This window comes from Filobasidium floriforme (assembly GCF_021052385.1).
Source record: "Filobasidium floriforme strain CBS 6241 chromosome Unknown HD553scaffold_8, whole genome shotgun sequence".
NCBI classification, from domain to species: domain Eukaryota; kingdom Fungi; phylum Basidiomycota; class Tremellomycetes; order Filobasidiales; family Filobasidiaceae; genus Filobasidium; species Filobasidium floriforme.
This window is the reverse complement of record NW_025763629.1, coordinates 382,136-397,133: the sequence shown is the minus strand read 5'-3', so window position 1 is coordinate 397,133 and position 14,998 is coordinate 382,136. Positions and strand designations below refer to the sequence as shown.

Sequence of the window (14,998 nt, the reverse complement as noted above, 5' to 3'; positions counted from 1 at the left end):
CAGGAGGGAGGCTGGTGGAGATGAGATGTTTGGGGCATGAGGTCGGTGTTGCATGAACATCTAACGACGACCCAACGATTCCTTGATCTGTAGCGAGCGCGTGAGAAAGCGCGCGCGATGAAGCGAAGAAGACTAGTACTCTGTGTCACAAAGTGCGGGTCTCCTCACTCTCTACGAATTTACGAACAACCTGCACACCTCGGACAAGTCGATCAAGCTCCTCGACTCTCTCTTCTCTCAGCTCGAGATTGGACACCAAACGATCGGTTTCTCGCTCGCGCTGACCTGGCATCTCCAGCGAAAAAAATGGCCGACGAATACGGTACGTGAATCTTCGGTATTGTCACTACGAAACAACGCGACCGTCAACTCACTCGGAATTTCGTTGTAGACGCACTCGAGGCAGCAGCCTCATCGTTTGCCGCTACGGCCGAGGTAGGCAAGACTGGTGAGTCTCACTATAGTTCCGGAACACAAGGCCAGATGATCATACGAGCTGAACGAACAACTACCTACTTCTTGCCAGAACCTCGTTCTTCGAGGAACCGTGAATATTCCCCTGGACATCGTAGCAGCCGGGACGACCGTGATCGACGAGGAGGAGACCGGGATAGGCCTCGCGAGAGGGACGACCGGGACAGAGATAGAGATAGGGGAGATTACGACAGGAGGGATCGACGGGACTATGAACGCGAGCGGGAGAGGAGACATCGCGAACGTGCCGACGGTGGAGACAGAGACAGGGACAGGGAGAGGGGTTACGATCGAGATCATAGAAGAAGAGATGATCGTGGAGGAGATAGATACGGAGGACGAGGTGGAGACGGATACGATGATCGACGACGGGGCGGGTCGCCTCCGGGTGGGATGATCGCTTCGAGCATGAGGGAAGATCGAGGTCCTCCAGCAGGCGGACGTGGAGACTATGGCGGGGGTGGTCGAGGTGATTACGGTGGAGGTGGCGGTTACGGCCACGGAGGCGGGTACAGAGACGATCGTCGCGGAGGCGGTGGTGGGGGTGGTGGACGAGATAGGAGGAGGAGGGACGATGACCGCGAGTTCGAGGTCGGCCCTCTTGCGAACAGGAGGCGTGAGCCTACTCCGGAGGATGCCATTCCCCTGAGCGAGAGGCAGAGGCTCGGGCCTAGCCGGTGGGACGAGAAGCCTCCCGGTTTCGAGGACATCTCGGCTGTCCAAGCCAAGCAGACTGGTAAGGCGCCCCATTTGAAAGGTCTCGACGTCTTCAACACGCTAACCTTTCTCCTCCTCGTCGTAATCTTTTCCAGGTCAATTCCCTGCTCCGGGACCTAACCGTCAACCCATTCCCGCGATGCACGGTAACCCCGGTTTCCCGGGCGCACCCGGATTTGTCGGAGGGCCAGGCTTCCCCGGTGCCGGTGGACCCATGGGCGGTGTCGGTAACCCCATGCGACAGAGCAAGAGACTCTATGTCGGTAACATCCAGTTGACCTGCAACGAGGCTACGTTAGCGGAATTCTTCAACATGAAGATGCGGGAGCAGGGTTTCGCCGTCGAGATGCCTGGCGAACCTGTTACCAGCGTACAGCTGAATCACGAAAAAAGCTATGCGTTTGTCGAGGTGAGTTTGGGTTCCGTATATGAAAAGCTCTTGAGAGCGGCCAGGGCTGATTTCGGGGTACATTGTTCTAGTTCCGAGTACCTGAAGAAGCGACCGCGGCCATGGCCTTTGATGGAATCATCTGTGAGCCGCGCCCCAAGCTGTTTCGAATGATGTTGTCATTGACAGATACCTCCTCAACAGTCCAAGCTACTCCTCTCAAGATTCGTCGTCCCAAGGGTAAGCCGTCAATCTCTGACAAGATGTTTCAGGTCACAGCGCGCTCAGAGCAGCTATTTTTGTGCAGACTACGTCGGACCGGAGGGGCCTGGTGGATCGATGCATATCCCTGGCGTAGTCAGCACTACGGTTGCTGACACGCCTAACAAGATCTATATCGGAGGTCTTCCGACCTATTTGAATGATGAGCAGGTCATGGAGCTTCTCAAGGTACGCCGGTCTAGCCATCTCAATCTGCGTAATGATATTGACCTGGAGGTACTGCTATACAATAGTCTTTCGGAGAGCTCAAATCGTTCAACTTGGTCAAGGAAGGAGCTGGCCAGACAGGACCATCCAAAGTATGTACTGAGAAATCGACCATTCTGCATGAAATTTCTGGCTGATTCATGCAACTCGGTCTTGCATAGGGTTTTGCTTTCTGCGAATACGTCGACGATGTCGTCACCGAAATGGCCATCCAGGGACTGAACGGCTTCCAGCTGGCCGATCGGATATTGCTCGTACAACGAGCGTCTACGGGACGAGGTCAGCAGTCAAGCTTTGGCACAGGCGCCAACTCTGGTCCCACCGGTGTACCCAATTTGCGAAGTCTTGGTGAGTTCGTATGCAGATACCATATCTTGTCATGCGCTGATCACGATCCCGTTGTCTTAGCTCCCAACATTTTGAACAACGTTGGCATGCAGTCTGCGCCCACTTCGCGCGTGATGCTCTTGCTGTACGTCTTTTGCTAGAAACGCCAGGTATCGTGTTGTGTCTATCGAACTGATTCGAATCGCCTGAATTGCAGTAACATGGTGACCGCGGAAGAGTTGGTTGACGAGCAAGACTACCAGGACATCTTGGAAGACATCCGAGAAGAGTGTGAGAAGTATGGTCCGGTGGACGGGCTCCGTATTCCCAGGCCTGGTAAGCGTACACGCGACCTTTTCCGAAGAACCCCCAGCTGACTTGTAAATCTTGCGCAGCTAAACGAGAGGCCAAATGGAACCCGGGTGAGACCGCTGGTCAACAGAAGGCGCATTACGACGTAAGTCCGGAGTAGGGACCGCGTGTCCAAGGGAGTCGAACTGAAACGGTGCTTGGTATCAGAAAATCGACGAAGATGCAGGTGTGGGCAAGGTTTGGGTTCTGTTTAAGGACATCAACGGAGCGGTGAGTCCGAACAATTTGTCTCCATTTGCCAGTTCGTCAAGCTGACCGCTAGTCGATGATTCCGCAGAGTCGCGCTATTCAGCAGATTGCCGGAAGGTAAGCTAGCCAATCTCACATCCTATCGCAACCCACTGCTAACTGGGGCATTATTTGGATGTAGGCAATTCGGTGGAAGGACCATTCTTACCGCAAGCGTGCCGGAGGAAGAGTTCTTCCCACCAGGCGAGGCCCCGCCAGCACCGCCGCCAATTGACCAGGCTGCTGATGCAGCATTGGCAGATATCTTGGCTTGATCAATCGCCAGAAGGTAGCGATGGAATAAAAAGCCCATTGTGGCATTGGTCTCTTTGTGCAAGTTTTGGTTTGATAACACATGATGAACGAGCGATGGGACAAGGATTGATAGCGAAATCAAAATCGACCGAGGTCATATCACAGCCAGTACCTCTCCAAGTGGTCCTACCAGGCAGAGCTTGACGCGCAAGAAAGGGTTCTCTCCCGTAATTCGAGCTCTTTTATCCTGATCTGCGTGAGCGGTGGTAGATGGAAAGCCGAAATTTCGGGTGCCAAGCCACATTCTAAAGATCAGGGCGTGCTCCAGATCACAACCGATGCGCAGGTGATCACCGGCGAACATGCGGACAGGTGGCTGTGAGACCAAGGTCGACTCGAGTTGTGCCAACCGATGCGACACTACAGACCACGGCGATGACACCGGTCGGAAAGGGTCTGGATAGGGACCAGAAGAACTGATTGAAAGAGGTCCACATGTGCCTCGGCTCCGCAACTTGGCCGTCTCTTTCCAGAACCTGGCCATGGCATCGGGCGTCCAGATCAAGACCTCGCGCCGGTTTCTAAGTCGGCTCTCTGCAGTGATCTGCTCGTCCAGTTTTTTGTAGCCTTCATGCAGTTTGTCGTGCGTCGTAATTATAGCTGGCGATGGCCAGAATTTGTGTTGTACATCGTGTTCTGTCATCAAGAGTACAGGTCCGTGAATGGGGATAGCCCATCGTACTCTCAATCTGGGCTGGGTCTTGACGAGGCCTGCCAGGTCGGGATGAAAAGGGTGTGGAGTTGAAGGCATCTTGATGGGCGCACCGATGGCCTGGTTTGCGATCTGGGTATAGGCTGGGCCGTCCTCGGGCACGTGCAAATTAACGGGCTGTCACACCGGAGATATCAGCGCAATGGTCCTGCCTGAACACCAACCCCGAATGCAGGTAGGGCTTACCTCGGGTAACATGTCAACGTATTTGCCGAACCGTCGATCTCGCGAGATGAGACCTCGAGCCCAGCTTCGATGGGTCTTCATCCACGATTTTACCTTGTCCGCACAGGGGGCCGATGGCGCTTGATCTCGTAGAGACATTGCCTCTGGACTTTCCCTGAGCAGCTCCTTATATTCCTGAGGATGTACGACTCCCGTATCCGGCAACCTTGACGCGTCTGCGTCCGTGACAGGCTTCGAAATCAGGTCGACCTGGGACAATGCGCTCAGAGCTCCAACGTCGTCGTCAACATGCGTCTCATCGGCCATCTTGAGGGCCTCTGGCTCTTGGTGCAGAGACCGCAAGACGAATGGCGACAACTCTTGCTTCATCGGCTTGACATCTTTGATCGTTTCTGGCATATTCTGCTTGACGGCCTTTTTCCGAGACTTGGTCTGTTTCGCAGGGGGCTCCTTAGGCGGGAGTACTGACGGTCCCGATGATTTATCCGTCGGGATTTCGAATGGGGCAAGACGCAGTGGGAGCGGTTGATAGTGCGATTCTACCGGCCCTGAACCAAGAGTTGGATTGGCTTGAGTGATAGTCTCGTCTACGATAGACGGATCTGTCAGGTAAGAAACCATCCCGGTCGTCATTCGCTCTGACGGACCCTCTGGAGGTCGAACCTCTTTGCTCCGCTGGATCTGACTTTGCGATCCACTCAAAGATTGCCTCCAGATCGTCAAGCTTTCTCGCTGTGTATCGCTCTGACGGCTCTGGAGACCTTTGTCCCAACCCCATTCAAAGTCGGGCAGATTGTCCAGTTCCGGGTCGAGCCATTCGAGATCGGGAGGTCGGGCCTCTCTCGAGATGCGGGACGGTCCGGCCTCTGGGGAAGGACCTAGTAGGCTCAAGGGGGATAATAAAATCATAGGACCTCTGGCCTGAGCGGATGTGTGTGCAAGAGGAGTTTCTAGGATGTCGTGAGACTCTGCCGCTTCGACCCGATTGACTATGGATTGTTCCGGTCGATACAGCTGGAACGACTCGGCTGCCGTTGTTCTTCTCCATTCTGGGATTCCCACCGTGTTCTATGAATCGAGCTTATCGTATCAGCTATCCAGAAGGAACTCGCAACCACAAGAACCAGGACTCGCCGGAATCATCCTGTAATCTTTCCCGCTACCGCCGATAACTGTGAGGTCCAGAGCGGTGGGTAACGGAGGCGCCGAGTACCGCCATGTTCTCGGGCCAAAGGTGTAGTCTGATCCATAAGCCAGTCGGTTTTCAATCGACCCGGCTGACTTGCGTTTCACAAGATGATATGCGTGACTCACCTAACGTGCGGCACTCTGGCATTTCCATAGGCCTCCAAAACGACTCCGTCCACGACATACTCTCATGTTCCCTCCTATCCCCGTCGATGGGCCTGGGTCCATTCCGTCCACTTCCTGCCTTCCGCCTCAGATCCTGCATTTCGATATGTGCCAGCTTCTTCCCCTGTACCAGCAATTCCTCGGCAGCCACCTCCAGCTGCTCGTTTTCCTGCTCGTTCAGGCCCATACGGAAATCTTCGGGTCCTGCTAAGTACACGTGACATCGATCCGCCCTCCTTTGGGGTTTTAGAGCAGTTGATGAGGATGAAGATGGCTTTGACAGCGAGGCTGGAACGAGTGTTGTCCGTTCAGATTCCTTGCCTTTCCGTCGAGGAGCCAAGTCTAGTCCGCTCGAATTTCCATACTTGGCGTGTCGAACACCCTCGTTTGTATTCCTGTCCGTGATGGTGTTCGTGGCCGTAGTAGATCGCTGTCTAGCTCGTTTAGCAGGGACCGGCTGGACTGGAGAGGCTTCGACCTGGGAAGCCGCTCGTTTCTGCGATCGAGTCTTTGGCATCATTCGAAGCGGGACGATCGCGACAGTGGCAGAGAATTCATCGCATGGTCGGTTCTGCTTGCAAGAACGTCGTGTATTTGCGTGTTGAATCTACTGCCGAAAGCATGTGAAGTTCTGTAGAGTCGTTGGTCGAGGGTGATGATGGACCGAGTAAGTCAAGGTCAAACGTTGAGTGATCATCCATCCAGGCGCGGATACAAATCTGGGACAAGGATCGTTGTCCATGCTGGATACCATCGTGACCCGCACCTTGCGCCTTGCCAGTCAATTAATGCTAGAAACATCACGTATGCAGTCGTACAAGAGTCATTCGTTACAAGTCCCCACGATCGTGTCGAGAGAAGAAAATCAAGAGCAGAAAGAGGCATACAGGAACGGAGGAAGAAGGAAAAGAAACGGATTCCCCAGTCGCGCCCAATAAGGGTCGGACCATCGTCCTTGTCAACTCGAATTCCTTCGGCCCCGTCTCGTAACCCATGCGTCGTAATATCGTTAAAGCTATGTCCGAGAAAAGCGTGTTTGTCCTGCGCCGGGCCGCGCATCGCCTGGTCCCGGTCCATCGTCCAGATCCCTTCCTCCCGGATCCGACGCCCCATCTCCTTTTGCTGAATCGCCTTGCGTCATCGCACCCGTTTGTCGACTTCATCAAGGTGCAAGGTGACCAGTACGGTCGTGGATGACCCCGGGCGCCTCCCCCTCTCGATCAAGCTCGGCTTTGGTAAGGCCGTTCCCTGAGCGGAGGGTGTTTCAGGTCGTAATCCTTGTCCCGCTACGATCGCCGGATTCGAAACGAGCACGAAGTAATGATGAGAGCATACGGCACAGCTATCGTCAGCCGTGCATGGTCGAAGGTAGAGGTCCACGAAAGCGAGATGGTGATCGAAGAAAACGGTACTGACCTTGAACAAGAGCACATGGGGCTCCGGTGCATGCCTCAGGTACATCACCCACCTGCGACTTTCCGAATCAGCCATCGAGCCGCAAGGAGACGACATCGTGTCGAGCCCGACAGACTCACCCAGCGCTCTGCCTGATCCCGATCCCACGCCATTCAGCCTCCGAGGTAACGCCCGGTGGAAGGTATTTCACCAGTGCTTTGGGGATCTACAGTATCGACAACAGCGGACCAGGACGGTTAGCTCGATCGGATGTCAGGCCATGGAGAGTAGGACGTCGTTTTGTTTCGTGCGGGAAGCAAATGCAAGACGGAACGGGAAGAAAGGATGTAGGAGGTATGGATTTACGTGGACGTGTCTGCAGGGTTGGTGTAAAGGAAGGACTAGTCAGACGAGCTCATTCACGCTGCAAGAAGAGGAGTAGTACTTACCGATATTCCCATTGATCATCTATCCATTTAAAAGGAAACGAAAGTTGACAAATGAGCAGACATATTTCGCATTGCAGTTCCGCATCCAACGCCGCAGACTGACCAGAATACCTCGAGCTATATGTGATCTGGTCCGCATACTTTTCCACCGCTCGTTGTTTCTCCTGAGCCGTGTACATCTTGGGTGGGTTCTGTTCGAACAACATTTTCTTTCGTAGTTGTAGTTGAGTTGAAGGAAGGTAGCTATATCACCAGCAACTGCTGATTATCCAGGTGGTAAGAGTCGGTCGGTGAGGCGGTCGTCGTGTGGTCGTTTCGTCGTGCTATGATATGCGGTCTGTTCGATTCGAGATCTGTGTATCCTGAAGAACTAGTGACGGTCGAGTGTGAGATGCACAAGAGGTTGTGATTTGTTGATCGTTGCTGCGTTGTTGGTTGTGTGTATGTTGTTGATATACCTCACCTCGGAAGCGATCAGACTGAAGGGATCATTCAAAGAGAGGTTGATCGACTTTCCATCCCAATAACAAACGGCGTTGCGAAGATCACGTGACGTTCAGACGACGGCAATGTCACGTGATCTTCCACACGTCATCACACTTCAAGGGACAGCGTCTTCAATCAAAAGTCTCATCGACAGCGACATACCCATAGCCTACAGTCGTCACAGATAGGCATCGGCGTAAGCACGATCCTTGAATCAAGCCATGACCAAATCCAAATCGACTCGCCACACAACAGCTCCTACAGCAGCCAACGAAGACATCCCCCTGTCGGAACAGATTCGGCTCGCCCAAGCTAGCGGGATTCTTCCTGCCGGATCGCTACAACACCCTTCCTCCATCCGCCAGAGAAAGCCCGTCACCGAACCTCTAGTCAGAAGAATACCCTCTGATCATCAGGGGGCTACGATCGAGGAGATCACCCTGGGTGAGACCGGCACTGAGGAACAGCAGTACGATAGCGACGAGGACTACGCCGACAATGGTGAGGTTGAAGTCGATGCCGAGGACCTCCCGAACGTCCCTTGGAACCCAGAAACGTCACCCAACACCATGAAGATCCCGACGGGTATCAAACGACCTCGAAGCTCCGATCGCGAACAGACAATAACGCAAGAGTTGGACTTTTCGGATGAGGTTTTCATCACGATCATGTACCTCATCCCGCTGGCGTCCCTTTACCTGTTATTCGATATGTCAGTATCCTCCGATTTCCTATCTCCTTACTCCGATTGTTGCTTCTGACGCCCCCTTTTGTGCTTCTTTACCACTCATGCGCCTGCACGTTGTGTATGGTATCTCATACTTCGACGGAACCTACGTCAGCTTGGCGCACCAGTCCTTCAATCGAGAGCCCGGGTGGACGCATTATACCAAGAGGCTCAGCTCAGCCATCCCTAGTGAGTGTAGTCACTTGTTGCTTGTTTGAGTCGAAACATCATCAAGTACGTTGGATGTTGATCGTGCTTTGATTCCTTACTCGATTGGTAGCTATCGCCATCCTCGTATTCATCAGCAAGTCCATCCATCCACCTTCCTTCCTCCTTGTACTACCGTTACTGATCTCAGGAACATCTCTCGATCCCATAGCTAACCGCTACCAAGCCCACCCACTCACAGCCCCGCTTTTGATGCTGACCTCGTTCGGCGCAGGATGCCGGTTGTTCTGGATAATGAACAAGTCGAATTGGTTGACGGTAATGAAACAGGTACGTTCGCACATTTTCTGGACTGGTACGGTGAGCGAAGGGCAGGAAAGGGCAGAAGCTGATCCCCTTGCACATCATCAGGCAGCCCCGGTGGTCACCCTCTGGATCTTGTCAGTCGTGCAACTACCGATCGGAAAGCTTATGATCTCGTTGATGGCAGTGCTCGCATGGTACTGGTGGAACGGGTTCGAGTTTGCTCTCTCCCTCACCTAATCACGGCCCAACGAGGAATAGCGGAGGCTTGAGAATGTGGCTCGGCTGCTTATGATCCTCTTAACGATTTCATGAACCTTTACGATATACATGCATGGGGTACCCTTTCGTTACCAGCAATCGCTTTTCAGTCTCGCGGATTCACAAGCCCCAGGATATTCTTTGATATTTCGTGTTGCGATCCCAGTCTCGTGGGTTAAGAAACGTTCTACTACAAGCGAGAAGAAGGCGCGATTCAAGCCTTCAGCTTGGCCTGCAACTTGGGTCCACGGAGAGCCTGCAAGTCGGAGTTTCCACCGATAAACTCCTGCAAGAAATAACGCCCCGGGAATTCCCAACAGATGAACATCAGCATTGGATTATTTCCGACAAAGCGGTGTGAAACTAACCTGGTTGATCCAGATCTGGGGGACAGTTCGCTGTCCGCTCTTGGACTGGAGGTACGCCTGGATCTTGTCGGTGTCATCACGCAAGTCGATCCTGCAATCAGGAGGGGGAGATTCATGCTTAGTAACGCGACAGGAAACGGGGCGAAGAGGATGGTAATCTAGCAAGGGGGTCTACGCACTCGACAACCTTGTACTTCTTGTCGGCGGGGAGAGACTTGGCTTCCTCCTCCAAGAGCTTCTTGGTTTGCGAGCAGTACTGTGGGCCGAATGATAAGTTGGACGGTAAGCCAAAGTTCGTCGATATAGACGAGGTAAGCGAGGACATACAGGGCAGTAGCTCTTGCTGAAAACCATGACGTGGTTGGCCTTGATGGCCTCGTCGACCTCGATCTTGTAGTCGGACATTTCGCTTGTACTGAGAGGTCTAGCCTGGGTAGTGGAGAGTAGGGCACCTATCTTGGCAGTTTCTTGCGGTGTCGACGGAGAGAGTCTGGTGACGGTGAGATGGGCTCGAGGTTGACTGAGCGGTGTGGGTACGGAGAGCAAGTGTGCGCGAAGCTGTGAGAGTCTTTTGAGACTGCTGTTCATTGACTGTGGCGAGAGAGTCAAGAAGAGGAGTGCGAACAGGAATACGACGGCGAGTGCTGACCAACGGAAACGACGTCGAGCTAGGTTGAACCGCATCGTTGCGTGCGAGAGAAGTGGAGAGGAGGCGAGCGCCGTGGGAGGGGAGGAGAGGCTGCTCTCGAACCGGAGAATGACGAGTATTTGCCAAAAACAGGCGAGGGGAACGGGGAGAACGCGCGCACGCGCCCCGGGAGATTTGTCATTATTGATTCCGGCGCGTACGTAAGACATTCGTCATCGATGTCGATGGCTGAAACTAACATGAAGCAGTTTCAATACAGGTCACATGCTCAGGACTGTCGCAAGCTGTGACTCTACACTCGAGGATTGTCAAAGTGTCGTCTTTGATTTCCAGCGGCTCTCTCGGAGCCTGTGCCCGTACGAAGCGTTGACGACCGCGCCCCGCTGATCACCACGTAGGGTGGCGTGCTTGTGACAAGATAGCTGAAAAGGCTCAATGCAGACTCGGTTTGTAGTGATTCCACAGACTCTATTCCAGCCTCTACTTCATTATGATTTTGTGTGATGAACAGGCGCTTTGACTTCTTGGAACCTAGCGAGTTTCAAGAATTCTTGGAACCTAGCGAGTTTTAAGAATAGGAGGCATCAGCGAGATTATCAAATATGAATCGTTCTCGTCTCCCCCAATTGCTGGCCGTGCTTCAGTGCGAAGTGCTCAGGTCCTGATCACCTCAAGTCAACGTCATGCTCAAAGATGCTATCTCGCGACGTCTTCAGACTACCAGTCGCCATTAAGCGTCTGTGCAACCAAGATTAGGTCAAGTGTGCATATCCTATAGGTAGGTACGAATTCGAGCGCAAACCGATACCCGTCAATTCCATTGGGCGCATCCGAAGCGAAAGTGAATCAGGGGCTTGTGGAGTATGTCGGTACAGTGAGTTCCAGGTCTCTAGCTGAGCCAGTAGATCTCTCTTGAGATATATAGCTACACAAGCTGCTTGAGGGCCCTGCGTTGCGAAGCAAGATGTATATCGGGGGCCAATCTTAAGGCCGTGGCACTCGATGCGTCGTCAACTGACTTGGATCTTTCGATATAATCGAGAAATTCTTCTATATGACCACCGATTCCTTGAGACTCGCTTGGGAACCCCTCATCCTCAATGACAGCACTCGGAGCAGGCATGCCTTTGCTTGAGCAGAACACTTCGGCTGTTCGAACAGAGACGATCCTTTGTGACAGCTTCACTGAAAGTTCTTGGGAATCACCTAGCGGGGTCATATGGACAGAGACCTCCCAACTTGACCCATGCTGTCGATTCTCGAGAAATTTCAGTGCCTTACTGAATGCCACGAAGAAGCAACAGAAGTGAAGAGCCAGTATACGCACTTACGCGAGATTTCAAGCTCGCGCGATGAAATGTCTCGTTCTTCTACGAACAACTAGCTACGTATCAAAGCAGCTGAACGATGTCAACAACAGCACGACACATCTACATGTTAGGATACTATGCCCAATGCAAGACGAGAGGGGCACACAAGAGAAACACCTCAAGCGCTTGTCGATCGGACTAACACCTGTTGGCGTGTTGTTATTCCGCGCGCGCGGCCTCGGGGTAACCTCGCCTCGGGCATTGTGGGTCGTTGTGCAGATATCGTGAAATCGTTCTGGGCTAGGATCGCAAAGAAGTTATGATCACTGTGACGATTGGAACGTCGAAATGGCAGACGGGGTTACACCGTTGCGAGATGGTAGAGGGAAGCTCTGTCCTGCGGCGGTGCAATGGCCTGTTCGATGGCCGCTACTGAGAGCCTGGTTCTCGATCTCTCAACGCTGAGCGCCAGTCGATCGATGGCCCGAACAAGGTTGCTCGCTTCGACATAAGGTCGTAGATTGAGGAGGCTAGTTGATGTGTAGTATTTGATCCCCTGTGACTATTCTGCCTGCTGTAGAAGTCGGCCGAGCTCGGGTGAGATGTAATGCTAGGCGGAAGAGCAGCAGGAGTACGTCAGCCCTCGTGAAGCGGCGTGGCGCGTCGCGACTAGCCCAGACCATATCGCAAGACTATGCCATTCCCCCCGGCTATCCAGCTGTTCCCGTTCCGGAATCTGGTAATGTAATGCTTTAGCGTCATTCTTGATCCCGTTGAGCCTTGGGTCTCTGCTCCTTGCGCTGACGGACGAGAGGTATGGGGAATGGCGAGTCGATGAGGCGCAACAGCCATCGTTCTATGACATCGTGAATGACATCGTTGAATGACTACAGGGAGGTCAAGGCAGGATGAGGAGAGGTAGAGGAAGTTGGATGAACATCTACCCATAGTATCATCGTCATAGACGACGCATTCCCAGTGAAAAAAAAAAGTCGTCGAGCCAGTTGCTAGGGTGGCGAATCGTGCCCTGCGAGTACTTAGTCCCGACCGTTCTGGATTCCCCCCTTTCCTTTTTCCTTTTTGCCTTTCTCTCTTTCTTCTTTCTCAAGAGTTTTCTTACCCACGCACACGCTTATAAGCCCAAGCCAAGTGACTAAACCCTTTTATAAACGCTCAAAGCGAATCAAAAACACTACAAAATGGACTCCATCAACCCTTACCGATGCCAGCGACTCGCACTCATCACCGATTTCGTTCGAGAGACCAGGAACGGCGGTTTGATCGTGGAGCTCAACGAGCGTCGAGAGAGGATGCAGCCCGGAAGGAAGATGCTTGGACTACGAGGCGAAGCGCCAACCATGCAGTATGTTCGACCGGTCGCCCGGCCCGAATCGCTTCCCATCACCTCCCCTACCGCCGCACCCGTCAAGGTCAAGACCGAGGTCGTCAAAAAGACCAGAGACGTCAAGAAGACCGAGGGTTCTAGGAAGACCAAGGACAGTAAAAAGTCCGAGGTTTCCAAGAAGGTCAAGGTCGTCAAGAAGTCCGAGGCCGAATCGACCGGAGACGTCAAGAAGACCAAGACCAAGGCGATCGTCGTCGTTGTCATCCCCAACAGCGATGACGTCTTCTACACCGCCCCCACCTCTACTCCTATCCCCACTTCCACTCCCACCCCCGCCCCCAACCCTGTTGCTCCCGGCGTTTTGGCTGTCCGGGTCGCCCCGGCTCCGGTCAAACCCGTCGCAGCTAACTATATTACAGAATGCTTGAGGCCTCGCAACCTGGTCGGACCCAAGATCGCCAAGTTAGCCGTCTACGTGGACACCGAAGAGGACGAAGTCGTCGAGAAGAAGGTCGTCGAGAGGGAAGAAACGTTCGAGGACAAGGAGAACGCCGGAGTCGTTCTCGTCGGGAAGAAGGAGGTCGTATCGGTCGAGACCTCGGAAGAGAAGGAGCAAGTCGTCATCGTCGTCGAGGAGAAGAAGGAGGTCGCATCGGTCGAGACCTCGAAGGAGAAGGAGGAGAAGAAGAAGGACCTCAGCATCATCATCGAAGAGGCGGAAGAAGAGGAATCGTCGGTCGAGGTCGAAGTCAAGGTAGAAGTCGCCGCTCGAGTCGAGGTCGGGTCGGAGGAAGAGGAAGAGTCGTTCGTGGTCATCGAGCCTCTTGAGGCCGACGAGTCGTTCGTCTTGGTCTCCAGCCCGGTCCCGACCCCGGCTCCAGCTTCGGCTCCGGCTCTTGTCTTTCCCCGTTCTCGTATTCCCGTCCTGATCAAGAAGGCTCACCGTGCCGTTGCTCTTCCAGTCCTTTCTGTTCAGACCCAACCCGAAGCTCAGGTTCAAGGCCAACGCCGGACTCAAGCTCGACCTTGTCCTCAAGCCACGGCATCTACGGCATGTCGACGACTCTTCGGGATCGGACGGGCATCGACCAAGGCGACCATCAACGCAAAGGATCCTTTTGCTTAGGAACGCATACGAGGACGGGACTGGCGATGTGGTTCTTTCGGCAAATCGAGGATTCGGCTTTCGACAATCGACGCACCTCCGCCATCGACAGGATCCCCCCCTCTTCTTTATCATAAAAACGCCCTTCAGACCCTTCTCGAAACCGACTCGGCTCGATCCTCCCTCCCCAGCGTCGGAACCGTAGTACCTCCTCATCCGGGTCCCTTCAGCTCAACCGGTCGTAGGGGTTCGCTCCCTTATTGTCATTCCGGCCTCCCAGTCGTCGGTCTGAGCCGATGAGTGTGGTACTATGGGACGGACAACGGGGAACATGGGACAGCCCGGGCACGGATCAAGGATGTGGTTCGGAGGACCGTCCTCACGAGGGTAGTAGTACTCGCAAGGTATTTATCTATCCTCGTGGGGGGGCTCACGACGCCCGTGAGTATTCTTCTGTTGCGCGCTTGACAAATATGAACTCGTCGGCTGATTATCGTCGTTGTTCTTGATCTTGTTCGATCGTCTCTGCGTTGTCCGGCTTTCTTCGTGTCCTGTAATAACGAACTTGTCTTTATGCTCTCTCCGATCCATCATTCCGCCTGTCTCTGCTTCGAGTATTGTGGAGTCTTATTGCTTGCGACTTTGCTTGCGATGGTTCGTTCGAAGGTCTCCCCCTTTTGCGCGCGCGTGGCTTGGATGGAATAATTTCCTGGGAGAGAAGGGGGGAAAGTTGAAAATGGGCAGCTCGGGATTCGTTCGACCTTTACTGATGTTACTCTCGAATCGTTCTCGATCGACGTGTGATCCAGCGAGCATATGCTATTCTGTAGAGCTACATCTCGGAGAATAGCTCGTACCATCAACCTAGCAT

General features: G+C 53.6%; 6 protein-coding genes across 6 annotated transcripts; 3 read left to right on the top strand and 3 right to left on the bottom strand.

The window, feature by feature from the left end:
* Window positions 1-107: 107 nt before the first annotated feature.
* Window positions 108-3,158, top strand: HD553DRAFT_309556 (uncharacterized protein). The gene is made up of 14 exons (XM_046179713.1): window positions 108-322; window positions 392-448; window positions 527-1,210; window positions 1,287-1,600; window positions 1,672-1,723; window positions 1,784-1,819; window positions 1,887-2,029; window positions 2,095-2,160; window positions 2,230-2,416; window positions 2,477-2,540; window positions 2,613-2,731; window positions 2,791-2,852; window positions 2,915-2,977; window positions 3,045-3,158. Exons 1-14 carry the CDS (start codon window positions 118-120, stop codon window positions 3,075-3,077), a joined length of 2,085 nt encoding a protein of 694 aa, XP_046037421.1. The 5' UTR covers window positions 108-117; the 3' UTR covers window positions 3,078-3,158.
* Window positions 3,030-6,183, bottom strand: HD553DRAFT_309553 (uncharacterized protein). The gene is made up of 5 exons (XM_046179712.1): window positions 5,523-6,183; window positions 5,343-5,449; window positions 4,209-5,276; window positions 3,139-4,139; window positions 3,030-3,074 (listed from the first exon to the last, which is right to left on the bottom strand). Exons 1-4 carry the CDS (start codon window positions 6,079-6,081, stop codon window positions 3,405-3,407), a joined length of 2,469 nt encoding a protein of 822 aa, XP_046037420.1. The 5' UTR covers window positions 6,082-6,183; the 3' UTR covers window positions 3,030-3,074; window positions 3,139-3,404.
* Window positions 6,184-6,337: 154 nt separating this feature from the next.
* On the bottom strand, window positions 6,338-7,864 carry HD553DRAFT_309551 (cyclin-dependent kinase regulatory subunit CKS1). Its single transcript, XM_046179711.1, has 6 exons — window positions 7,509-7,864; window positions 7,406-7,424; window positions 7,323-7,332; window positions 7,097-7,182; window positions 6,978-7,029; window positions 6,338-6,847 (listed from the first exon to the last, which is right to left on the bottom strand). The coding sequence occupies exons 1-6, from the start codon at window positions 7,609-7,611 to the stop codon at window positions 6,782-6,784; spliced, it is 336 nt and encodes a 111-aa protein (XP_046037419.1). The 5' UTR covers window positions 7,612-7,864; the 3' UTR covers window positions 6,338-6,781.
* A 208-nt stretch (window positions 7,865-8,072) lies between these two features.
* HD553DRAFT_309549 (uncharacterized protein) lies at window positions 8,073-9,430 on the top strand. The gene is made up of 5 exons (XM_046179710.1): window positions 8,073-8,603; window positions 8,734-8,807; window positions 8,899-8,922; window positions 8,998-9,116; window positions 9,198-9,430. Exons 1-5 carry the CDS (start codon window positions 8,113-8,115, stop codon window positions 9,327-9,329), a joined length of 840 nt encoding a protein of 279 aa, XP_046037418.1. The 5' UTR covers window positions 8,073-8,112; the 3' UTR covers window positions 9,330-9,430.
* On the bottom strand, window positions 9,431-10,428 carry HD553DRAFT_309546 (thioredoxin-like protein). The gene is made up of 4 exons (XM_046179709.1): window positions 10,046-10,428; window positions 9,898-9,974; window positions 9,719-9,809; window positions 9,431-9,636 (listed from the first exon to the last, which is right to left on the bottom strand). The coding sequence occupies exons 1-4, from the start codon at window positions 10,400-10,402 to the stop codon at window positions 9,565-9,567; spliced, it is 597 nt and encodes a 198-aa protein (XP_046037417.1). The 5' UTR covers window positions 10,403-10,428; the 3' UTR covers window positions 9,431-9,564.
* Window positions 10,429-12,837: 2,409 nt separating this feature from the next.
* Window positions 12,838-14,148, top strand: HD553DRAFT_369718 (uncharacterized protein; the record flags this gene model as incomplete). The annotated part of the gene is made up of 1 exon (XM_046184154.1): window positions 12,838-14,148. Exon 1 carries the CDS (start codon window positions 12,877-12,879, stop codon window positions 14,146-14,148), a length of 1,272 nt encoding a protein of 423 aa, XP_046037416.1. The 5' UTR covers window positions 12,838-12,876.
* Window positions 14,149-14,998: the final 850 nt, after the last annotated feature.